The 12,822-nt window shown below is 40.4% G+C and overlaps 1 protein-coding gene across 1 annotated transcript in view; it reads right to left on the bottom strand.

Moving 5' to 3' along the window:
• The window catches only part of LOC146703150 (protocadherin-15-like), a 230,776-nt gene that overhangs the window by 96,434 nt on the left and 121,520 nt on the right, over positions 1 to 12,822 (bottom strand). Inside the window, exon 20 of the mRNA XM_085466271.1 lies at positions 9,661 to 9,789. Within this exon, the coding sequence (XP_085322397.1) occupies positions 9,661 to 9,789 (129 nt within the window). The remainder of the gene's footprint in view (positions 1 to 9,660; positions 9,790 to 12,822) is intronic.

Raw genomic sequence — 12,822 nt, 5'->3', positions numbered from 1 at the left:
ATCAGAAAAACTGGGGAACAGTTGCTCAAGAGCATATTAAAAATACAATAAACTCTCTTTGGAAGCTAATTATAAAGAAATAAGTGGTGGCTCAAGACCTTTGCATATTACTCTATGTTATATTATTTAATTGCAAAACATTTTTTTTTTTTTAGAATTTCAGTGTCTATATAGCTGCTTTTTGAGTCTTATATAATCCACTGTTTCCAGATCCTAATGCACCCTCTCTTCCCTAAAGCAAGCCATCAACAAAGAACCTTTGAAGGTCAAAAACTATCCTGTACAGGTGCTGTGTGGTTACAAGTTATTGTGGCTACAGACAGGACTGCTGCCTGTAATGTGTCAGAGATGGCCTCATCTACATTAAAGTTAGTACTGTATTTTTTGGACTATAAGGCGCACCTAAAATCCTTCAATTTTCTCAAAAAACTGACAGTGCGCCTTCCAGTACCATCCAGTACGCCTTATGTATCAATTCTGGTTGTGCTTACTGACCTCGAACTGATTCTATGTGATACATGGCCCTGAAAAATCAGTCAAAATGTTTTAGTATGACTTTGGTAAGTTACGAAGCTGCACTGCTTGACGGATTGTAGGAGCATTACAGCTACTGTAGTCAGGAGCCTCGCAGAGTAATACGTCCTGTGCTTCAACATAATATTATGCTGTGTTTATAAGGATCCCAAAATGGCACCTGCTAAGAGACATGCTTGTAGGCCGAAATCGCCCAACTGTCTTTCAGTCTATTGGTCCCTGTGTGCTCACAATACTTATCAATACCTCACTGGTTTCTGGTCAGGTCCCTGTTTATTGTAAGAATGCTGTCATTCACCGACTGTTAAAAAAAAACCTAAGCTTGACGCTTCTCTTCTCAGTAGCTACAGACCGATTTCAAAATTACCGTTCATTGCTAAGATTTTGGAAAAGGTTGTGGCTAAGCAGCTTATAGCTGTTCTAGATGAATACAGCATTCTGGATAAATTCCAATCTGGCTTTCGTACAGCTCACTCTACTGAAACTACACTTCTTACAGTCTCCAATGACATTTTGATGAGTTGTGATGCAGGAGAATGCTCCGTTCTGTTGATGTTGGACCTGACCTCTGCCTTTGATACTGTGGACCATCATGTTCTGCTAGACAGGCTGAGACAGTGGGTGGGTATATCAGGGGCTGCTTTGGACTGGTTTGAATCCTATTTGCATGAATGATCCTTTCTGTGGCTATCTCTAAGTACAGTTCCTCTTCTACTTTTCTTGCCTATGGTGTGCCACAAGGTTCAGTTTTGGGGCCTTTATTTTTCTTGCTGTTTTTACTTCTTCTTCAGCACTTATTGAGCACTTTTAAGGACATTTTGTACCACTGCTATGCAGATGATATTCAGTTATATATCTCCTTTAAGCCCCAAGATGTTCCCAAGCTACAGATTTTGCATAAGTGCATAGACTCCATTAGAGGTTGGATGGCTGGAAACTTTCTTCAACTAAATGAGGAGAAGACTGAAGTCCTCGTTTGTGCTCCTGAAAAAATTGTACCTAGTGTTATGGAAAAACTTGGGTCCACTTGCTACATTTGCCAAACCTTCTATCAGGAACCTTGGTGTTACTATTGACTCAGCTCTGACTTTGGACGCTCATGTTAAATCTCTGGTCCGCTCCTGTTTTTATCACTTGAGAGACATTGCTAAACTGAGTCCATTGTATCGCGCTCCGAATTAGAAATTGTCATTCATGCATTTGTTTCATCTCGTCTGGATTATTGTAATTCTTTGTTTACTTGTTTATGTAAAGCCTCTTTGGAGCGTCTGCAAGTTGTTCAGAACGCTGCTGCAAAGCTTCTGACCAAGTCTTCCAAGTACTCCCATGTCACGCCCCTGCTGATTCAGCTGCACTGGCTCCCCGTTAAATTCAGAATCCACTTTAAGGTTTTGACCTTGACTTTCAGGGTTCTGCATGGACAAGCACCAACATATATCAGTGAACTTTTACATCCATACATGCCCAGCAGGTCCCTGAGGTCATGTGACCAGGGCTTGCTGGTTGTCCAACACACGAGGCTGAAAACAAAAGAGCTTTTGTAACTGTGCCCCCAGACTGTAGAACTCTCTCCCTTTGAGCCTGAGATCTGTGGACTCCATGGTCGCTTTTGAAAAACAGCTAAAAACTCATATTTTTAAACTTGCTTTTGGTTGATTTTTATTTTTATGTTTTAGGTTCTGTGAAGCAGAATATAAATAAAAATTGAAATTAACTTAAAAAGTGAGAGCATTTTTCTGTATTTTATGTGTTAAACTGAACAATGTTGAGCATTATTGTGAATGATTTGAATGAAGTTTGACTTTGACTTTATATCCACTTTAAAAGTACAGCTGGGTTGACAGCAATTATTGTGTGAAACCAGCAAATGGTTCTTGGGTTACAAAACCCCCCCAAACAGTGTAAGGCTGAAGGCAAATGTGTAAACCTTCCCTTTTTTAAAAGCTTAAAGACTTGCTAGAATAAAACAACCTGTAAAAAGCTAGAATTACAATTGAATAGTATTTAGTAATGATCTCTGAAAAAAATAGCCACTAAATCAAACAACAAACAGGGGCCATACATCTTTACTTAATGAGAGGAAAATCCTTATGTAAAGGCTTTAATTGCAATATTGTCAACATTGTCAGTTGAATAACTTCATCTAACCCCCATTACTCAAATCATATTTACCTTCTACCTCATTTGCTGTACTCCAGTCACTACTTGCTAATGCAGTGACCCATTTTTGTCTGTTTCCCCAATTTTGGATCATTAAAGTTTCATCGCATCTCACACAGCGACTATTAGAATTAATGAAAATTAGACTCCATCTTGTCAGTGTTATGAAGACTCAAAGAAAAACGAAGTCCTCTTGATGTGATTCGTATTCAGTGATTCATTACTATCTGGGGGTAAAACTGCTAGAAACTTAATAGAGCATCCACATATTGGATGATTATCCCATGTTGTTTGAAGAAAGGCGTGAAAGAAGTGAGACATGGAAAATAAATGAGAGAGCGAAGGTAAAAAGGCGAGAATGTAGAAAAATGCAATTTTATAGCTTAAAAACGAGGAGACGTGGACAAAGTGTGTGTGCTTATTTTCTTTACTTACTTTTAGTGTGTGCAAATGAAGTAAATTGTTAGTCTTAAACATTTGGGGGAAATGTAGTGGAGAATTAGACAAACGACTAATACCACACAGTCATTTGTTAGCTGTAAAACCCACCAATTAGCTTAGCTTAGCAAAAAAAAATGCAAGGATAATGAATGAGCCTGGCGCTATCCAAAAGTGACAAAATGTCTTTACTGTGTACAAGCACGATTGTAGTGCTTATTAGGTCATTAACGAATGTAAGATTTATGTCACATTATGCCATAAACTAACAGTACTGATAATGATATGTAATGGTTAATCCAGCAGTATACACAAGGCCTTTAATTGAAATCAGCTCAGAAAAATTAGCTTAAATGCTTGAATGGTGTGCTTGATCAATTTCTCACTTGAGAAAAAATCAGTATACCGTCTTAAATTTAAATTTAAATTCTTAAATGATTAAAAACTAGGTCTGGGTATTGCAAAACTGGCTTAGGCTGTGGTGAATCGTATTGTTAATGTCACGGCTGGCAAGGCAGGCTATGTAGAGGTGCTACCCAAACGCAGGCACTGAGATAGATGCGAAGATTGAGCTTTATTTTGAGGTGAACAGGATGCAGGAGGAACCGAGAAGGGCATACAGAGAAACTAAGAGAAACCTAAACTGAGGAAACTAACAAAACTGACATGAAACTATCATACGGCGGAAACACGGGGAGACTCGGGGAGACAACACAGACGGACCAGCAACAAGCAAAAGGAAACACAGGGCTTATAATACACAACGGCGTAATCAGGGAATAGGAGGCAGGAGAGAAACACAGCTGGGAGAAATCAGAGCTGATGAGACAAGGGGAAGCAAAACCAGACACACTAACATAAGACACAGAACTTCACAATAAAACAGGAAACTCAACATGCCTGTGTAAAAATAAACTAAAGCAAACTAAAAACATAAATCCAGTTTGCTATTTGCCTAAAACATAACAATACATTTTTTTTAGATTTAAACAAGTTCTAAAACATTTGTTACTTTTATGACGCCTGTTAATCGCTGTGTCATATTGAGAGTATTTCTAAGTAAGCAGTTGTTGACTACATTAGGATTCTGTACTATAATAAAAAAGTAATTGTTTTTAAATTTATACGACAATGATTAAGAGCATTTAGTGTCCAAAATATTTTTGCTTCCATAAGAGTAAAATGGCAGTGGCATTAGATACTGACAGAATTGAAAATTGTTATACTTTTTATAATGGGTTAAACCCCTGTTTTTTTCTATTAAGTTAATCTGGCCAAAGCATCTTGGACATTGGCAAAGTGGTACCAGTCTTCTCCATCTGCAATGTATTTCCAAATAATTCTAAAAAGAGAATTTTTTGTCAAGATTTTGTATACTCAGAGTCCTTGAGTGTTCTTGGAGACAAAGTTAGAGAAGCAAGGCTGAGTTGTGGGGTTTTTTTGGAGGGGAGGGGGTTCACACAGGACAAAGGATGTTGAACATTGAGCAGATAGACAGTAGGAGATGCAGAAGGTTTGTGTGAGAGAGGAGGATGCTAGGGGATAGGGGGAGATGGAGGCAGAAGATCTGCTGTGGCGACCAGGTGAAAGAAGAAGAAGAAGAAGGGCCCCTGACTGTCGCTATGTATTTTTGCATAAATTTGAAATGTAAAAAAAAAAAAACCAAACCGTTTGAGCTGTAATGATGTAAATCATTGGGGCTAACTGACAACATTTCCCCTAAAACTCACCTTTAAGTACAGTACAGTAAAGTTGTCACAACATTTTACACGCTGGATTGAATCATTTACATTGATTAATCACCTGATGTTAAACATATTGATGGCTGCAGTTCCCAGAGTTGGTTGCTGCAGAAGGTTTGCGTATCCAAAATGAGCGTGACTTTCCACTCTGCTTTTATTCTGCCTCTTCTTTTGCTCTCTGTCCTCGTGTCTTATCCCTCCCTTGATGTCTTTCTCACAGTTATCTAAGCGTAATTACATTGCCAGACAGTTAAAAGCCACGACCACAATAGAATTAATGTCTCAGCTACCTTATGCAGGAAGCTTTTCAACAGAGACCGACTCCAGAAAAAAAAACACACCTTAAAGCCTGAAATATGAACTATTCTCTCTACATTCACAAGTTCTGCCTGTCATGTTCAGGTGCACAGGCTTCTTTTCTTTCAGTTCCCCCCCTTTTGTGTGTTTTTTTTTTAATCCCATTCTCACCTCCGCCTCTAACTTAATTCCTAAAAGAAGTACCTGCAACTGAAACTCGATTACTGAGATATTATTAATCTGTCTCTGAGTGCATTTCTTTTATTTCAGGTATAATAACAGCATGTAGGTCTTTTCTAAGTAGGTTAGTTACTATACAGACAAGCCCTTGCTAGTCGTCTCATTACTACAATGTATTCTAGTGAGCTTTTGTGGAGTTGCTTCTTTTTCTGTTGTTTCTCGTCAGCTTTTTTGGCTATGAGGTGCCATATTAAACCAGAACTGATAGTTTTAAGGAGGTGTAGCACAGTCATGTACACAGTCTAAAGGGATATCGATAATGTGTGGCCTACTTCCTAAAAGTTTACCCCTAAATGATGTTTTTCTTACCAATCAATTTAAAACAATTTACAATAAATGGCCGAGCCAGTTTCTGTGCGACACATTTCCACTGACAGTACACAGAAAGTTATCAGTCACACAGCGACAGGTAATCATGTAATGAACAGCCAACAGTGTAGCAGGTCATTTCACTGATGTATTCCCCTCTCTCAGGCTGAAGAGCTGAGAAAGACCTCCCAGGATGACTGCCTAACCCTGCAGTTGATGGATAGACCGAACTGTAAACTGATTAAGAGTTGATATGATGCATCTCACTATGAGGCTGTGTCTAACATTATGCGTTGCTGATAGAGCTGGAATATCAGACAATAAGCACTCAGGAAGGTGGTACTTTATTCTTCAAATCTACATCTCTTCTTATGTTTGTAGACAACTTGGCAAACATCTATTCCTGGTACTGGTACCGACAACTACATTCCTGGCATAGTGATGTCTCTATTTTGAATTGGGGAGGCACAGTGGTTAGTACTGTTACATCATAGCAGGGAGTTTCATACCTCCTTGCCTTGCTTTCAGGCTGGCTCCATGCTCCTTGCAACCCCAAGTAGGACAGGAATATTAAGAAAATGGATGGATAGATATGTTTAACTGTGGACCATGCAAAGTAAATTTGGGGAATTCAAGAAATGAAAATATGGTGCTAGAAGGAGTATAACAGACCTGCTTTAAAACAGCCTGCTTTAAAAGTGTGAGGTATTTGCTTCCATTTGCAACTATATAATGAAAATTCAGTTCATGTTGGGGCTTTTTAAAACAGCAACAAACTGAATTCACTCAATCTGTCCTTTTTCTAAGCAATTATTTAACCATATGTGTTAAATTCATGACAAACAGTTTAAGAACGAGGCTCTTAGCTCTGGCATCCCACATTTTATTCCCTACTGTGGTTCTCCCACTTCTTCCTGCCATCCAAGCATTTTCACATCTTCCCCTGTTCCCATTTACCTACTAGAATCAGCAAACCAAGGTCAGGTCTATTCATTCTTCCGGAAATCTTTTTAATGCTTACAGCTACGAACCCTGGTTTGGAATGTGGCCCAGAGTCGTGCCTTGATCAGCCCACTGAGGGATCACATAGTCTGTTTTGGTTTGGAATAGATCCAAGGGTCCTTGAAAGGGAGGAAGTTCAGGATTGGAATTCTTTCAAGTGCCCTCTCCACAGATTAGGGTGGGTTTTTGGATGCTGAATTTGGAACATGGCCAAAGATCTGAGTGAAAGTAAAAATCTGGAATGCTTGGAATGAGATATCCTCTTCGGGGCATAAGGGTTGGAATTGTGCCCGATGGTCCAAATAAGAAACACTATTGAAGTTTTTAAGTTTGGAACTTGTTAAAGTATGACTTGTTCAAAGTCCCGGATAAGGGTGTACAAGGGCCATGTATTTATCTCAGGAGAAGTCCTTGTGTTGAAGCAAAGAAGCGTGATTAACATTTAGAACCTGGCAAAGTGTCAGGCTGATCAAAGACCCCCTGACATCGCTGTATAAAGCTTATGAATTAAGCTTGGAGCAAATCCAAGCAAGCATGCAACCAAGTGAGCATCTTTAAAGATCAGAGCCTATCAAAGTGTCAGATTTACCCATGGCCCCTGTCTAGGGAATACATAAGTCCATTATTAGGTCTGGAACAAGTCCAGGAGTCTTTCTGCTAAGTGGAGACCAGAGTGCTGATACAGGTGAAAGCAAAGCTCGTCCTTTAAACCCAACTAACTAAGTTGTTGTTTTTGTAGATTTTCCACAGATTTAGAGATAATTTTCATGCTACTGATTTAACACAAACACAGGAAAAATAAAGGGAATGTAACCAAGAATTCTCATCCAAGTTGAGTTCCAATAAAGAAACAAAAGAAACCCCAAACAAAAGAAAAACATAACCATTGTACTTTATTGGGACATGTTTAGTCTCAGTTTTATTTTTTCTTGTTGCAAAAGAAAGAAAGAAAATAAATACTGCAAGTTGGTTGAAACTTCATAAAGGTCTTAGTGCCATCGTTGGTGCTTTTACCTGATGGTTTGTGCATTTTTTTAACCCTTTAAGACCTACCATAGAACCAAGTCCGCCAGAGCTTATATTATATTTTTACATGCTGTGGAGCCATTTTTGGGAGCATTTCAAGTTGCTATACATCAATACAACCATTATAGCCCAGATTTTAATAATATGTATTCATTAAGTGCATAGTAATTACATAAATTGCAAAAAAGTGCAATAAACTACAAAAAAATTGAAAATCGTTTTTGATTTTTTAACATATATTTGTAGTTAGAGAAATTTAAGAGGCTTATCCCTCAAAACTGTAAATACAAAAAAGTTGCACAAAATAGTTTCCCACCACAGGAAATTTATTTTGAGTGTCTTCATAGTTTTATTTTTGAAATACACCAATTTTTATACACTGCAGGAAAAACGAAAATAAATATTATACTGCAAATTTGCAAAAAAGCAGCATATGCATCAAAATAAACTATTTCCAGCAGTGCAATATGAGTCCTAAGCATCCCAGAAACGACACAGAAAGTCATAAAGTCAAAGATAACTTTTAAAAAGAGCAGTATAGGCCCTGAGGCCCTGATCGCAAAAACGACTACATTTCCGCGAAAATGACGTCACTTCCGGTTTCGGCCAGGTAATGGCGGAAATGCAAAAGTTCGCGCTGACGTCTATTCCAACGTAGGAAGTGTTTTGAACAGCTGATCGGACCAGCAAAGCGTGTTTCTGGAATATTATGTTTTTGTTCCTGCAAGCGCTTTTTATGCAGTTTTTGCAAAGCTTTATGTGGAAGGAAACCGTGACCTAGGACAAGCTGATGGCACAATATGTAAGTACAACTCCTCCGGTTTCATATGCAAAAAAAATTTTTGCGCTAGCTTACGTGGTTGCAGTGCTACCGGGATTTAAAAATAGTTACGCATAACAGAGCGTTCCCGCTCCGATCGGCTCTAAAGGGTTAAACAGGGAATATTTGGATTTACACACAGTTTGTATTCGTTCCCTATTTTCTGTAAGGTTTTGTGTACAGTAACAATCCTAATAGACACTACTCCACACACTTGCACCACAGGACATGCACGTATTTCCTTGTATCCCCTTCCACCTGCAATATGCACTCAAAGTCCTATGAGCATAATAACAATCCTAATTACAAAGCTACCACAGTTTAAGAAGTTACATTAGTGGTCTTTGGTCCCTGTTGTGAAAGATTATAAGAGCTAAATTCAATTAGAGCCTCTGTGAATCCGTGTGCGCGTGCATGTACTTATGCTGAGGGGACAATAATCTGTTTACACAGTCATATTGTGGGATCCTTCCGTCTTTCTGGGGACAAAAAAGCCAGCCTGCATGATGCAAATTAACACATTTTAAGATGAAACATGTGACAAACAGAAAGGTCAATGAATCTGCAGTTATAACTGAAGAAATGAGACGAAACATGGTTTAGATTCAGATATGATGATTTGTGTCACAATAACACGAGAGCTGTGCAACCAGTTCAAACACACTGGTGTGAGCCACTAGAGAAATAACAGAAAAAAGTAATCTTGCTGTACCGCTGTGTTTGGGTTTTTAATTGAGCATGAGAATCAGTGTTTCTGATAGATTGAGATAAAGTCCCATCTAAACTGTCTGTTTGTTCATGACTCATCATTATAATAAAGGATTAGTGTAAGGAAATAAACTAAAAAGGTTGAACAAATGCACAGGCAGGAACGAGTGGAAAATGAACACATTAGCATGCAAACTTGCTGTAATTATACCTGTTCACACACTACAAATATTAATTGCAGTGAGTGCTTAAATGTATTCAAAAACATGTAGTGAACAGTGATGTGGGAATGTGAGAGAAATAAGGTTGGTCATGCAGGCTGCTTCTCTCCAAATGATTTAGAGTGTGTTGTGTGCAGCTCTGTGTGTGTGTGTCTAATCTTACCTTAACCTGTCCAACGTAGGCGTGTTTCTGCTCCTCAATGACAGTGAGGTTCACTGGCAGGGAAGTATCGAACAGCGGGTCGTTGTCATTAACGTCAGTCACCACAATGTTCACCGTCGCTGTAGACGTCTACACACACACACACAAACGACTGTAAGTGTTTAGTTCAAAGACTCTAATTATTGTACAAACCGTTATTTTTTTAAATGATGATTATCAGAAACTAAAACTGAATCACGACATTTCAAAGACTGTGTTTTTTTTAACCATCTTATTCTATGTGTCCCTTTTGCTAACATCGTCTTATATAATTAACTAAAGAGTTGCAATCAGGCCCTGGCTGCCATATCCCTTTGTGCTAGTAAGAACTGTTCACTCTATAAATAGATTTAAAAACTGCTCACTGTTGGTCCACTTGTTCTCTCTCTCTCGATGTAAAAGGTCTGTTTGTTTTAACCCTTTACACCCTGGAAGTATTGCTGTGTGACATTTATGGTGAAAATAGGTAGCAGCCACTTCCTATCTAACACATTGCCAGTACTGTGTTGGACCTCCTTTTGCATTCAAAACTGCCTTAATTCTTCATGGTATAGATTCAACAAGATGCTGGAAACATGCCTCAGAGACTCAGTTGCTGCACAGCCAATCTCCCATTCCACCACATTACACCAGCCACTGGCTATTTGAACACAGTGAACTCATTTTCATGTTCAAGATGAGATCATTTGAGCTTTGTGACATAATGTGCTGTCCTGCTGGAAGCAGACATCAGAAGATTGGACACTTACTGGGACGGACATGGTCAGCAACGATTCTCATGGCCTTTAAATGATGCTCAGTTGGTAGTAAGGGGTCTAAAGTGTGTCAAGACAATATCACCTACACCATTACACCATCAGCACAGCTTGAACTATTGCTGTCATGCTGTTTATGCCAAAGTTGAACCGTCTGAATGGCTCAGCAGAAACTGAGAATCATGAGACATGGCAATGTTTTTCCGGGGCGATCGTGGCTCAAGCCTTGTAATCGGAAGGTTGCCGGTTCGAGCCCCGGTTCCGACAGTCTCGATCGTTGTGTCTTTGGGCAAGACACTTGACCCGTTGCCTACTGGTGGTGGTCAGAGGGCCCGGTGGCGCCAGTGTCCGGCAGCCTCGCCGACTACAAGAAGGTCAACACAGTCAGTGTTCAGCCCACTGCATCTCTTGCAGATGAGCTTAACAACTTCTATGCTCGTTTTGACGCAGACAACAGAGAGCAGATCCTCTACCCTCAGGAGGACAGTGAGGCTGCAACTCTAACTCTGAAAACAGAAGCTGTGAGATGGACCTTTAAAAAGGTAAATCCTCACAAAGCTCCAGGACCAGACGGCATCCCAGGCCGGCTACTCAGAGTATGTGCAGACGAGCTGGCAGAGGTGTTCACCAACATCTTCAACCTCTCCCTGAGGCAGTCAGTGGTCCCCACGTCCCTCAAAGCATCCACCATCATTCCCGTTCCCAAAAAATCAGTGGTCTCCTGTCTGAATGACTACCGTCCTGTTGCACTGACATCCGTCATCATGAAGTGCCTGGAGCGGCTGGTCAAAGGTCATATCTGCTCCTCCCTCCCTGACACACTGGACCCTCTTCAGTTTGCCTATCAGACAAACAGAGCCACAGAGGATGCCATCGCCCTGGCAACGCACACCACCCTCACTCACCTGGAGAAAGGGAATACATATGCAAGGATGCTCTTCATCGACTACAGCTCGGCATTTAACACCATCATCCCCTCAAAATTGCCACGAAGCTCGTCGACCTTGGGGTGGGAACACCGATCTGCAGATGGATTCTAAACTTCCTCACAAACAGGCCCCAGGTGGTGAGAGTTGGTAAGCACACCTCCTCATCACTCATCCTAAACACAGGCACGCCACAGGGTTGTGTGCTTAGCCCCCTCCTATATTCCCTGTTCACACACGACTGTGTTGCTAAACAAGAGTCCAACATCATCATCAAGTTTGCGGATGACACAACCATCATAGGCCTCATCACAGACAACGATGAGACGGCCTATAGAGAGGAGGTGATGGCGCTGTACGAGTGGTGCCTGGAAAATAACCTGACTCTCAACATCAGCAAAACTAGAGAGATGATAGTGGACTACCGGGAACGACCAGTCAGAGAACACCAGCCCATCCACATCAACGGTGTCAAGGTCGAAAGGGTCAGCAGCTTCAAGTTCCTTGGAGTCAACATCACTGAGGACTTCTCCTGGACCCTTCACACAGACACTGCTATCAGGAAAGCTCGCCAGCGGCTTTACTTCCTGAGGAGGCTGAGGAAGTTTAGCACGAATGCCAACATCACCTCAAATTTTTACAGGTGTGCAATTGAGAGCTTGCTGACGAGCTGCATCACAGTTTGTGGTGGTGAAGGCAGCAGAGCACCTTCAGGACATTTATCTCCAGCGATGCCTCCGTAAAGCACACAGCATCATCAAGGACCACAGCCACCCAGCACATCAGCTGTTCTCCTTGTTACCATCTGGCAGACGTTACAGGAGCCTGTCTGCTCGGACTACAAGACTTAAAAACAGTTTTTACCACCAAGCCATACGACACCTCAACCACAACACTTAAACACACACAACACAGCACTCAGAAGCTACCCTGCAGCTTCACAAGTACTCTGTTTAATCTGCACTGGTCACTCCACTTTATTGTCATTGATATTTATATTTAAAAGTGCAATACTGTAATTTTCTGCTGCTCATTCCTGTGCAATATCCCATCTGCCCTCCCGTCATATTTCTTTTCAAGATTTTCTTATTTAATCACTAGTGTACATATATTTATATTTATAGATACTGTACATATATATTTAGTCATCTTTTCTCTTTTACCATGTCTCTCTAATATTTTGCTCCTTACTATTTTTCTATTTTCTTTATTATTTTATTTTGTTTTATTATATTTTCTCCTACTGTATCATGCTGCTTAGTGACTGCTGCTCGTCAAACACATTTCATTGAAATGTTGACCCTGTGCTAACTTGCATATGACAAATAAAACTGAAAACTGTCAGTGCGCCCCAGGGTGGCTGTGGCTACAATGTAGCTTGCCATCACCAGTGTGTGAATGTGTGTGTGAATGGGTGGATGACTGGATGTGTAAAGCGCTTT

This window comes from Copadichromis virginalis, linkage group LG8 (assembly GCF_057382275.1).
Source record: "Copadichromis virginalis isolate Kocher_CV1m ecotype Utaka linkage group LG8, C_Virginalis_male_GT1.1, whole genome shotgun sequence".
Lineage (NCBI taxonomy): Eukaryota > Metazoa > Chordata > Actinopteri > Cichliformes > Cichlidae > Copadichromis > Copadichromis virginalis.
This window is presented reverse-complemented; position numbering and strand designations above follow the sequence as displayed.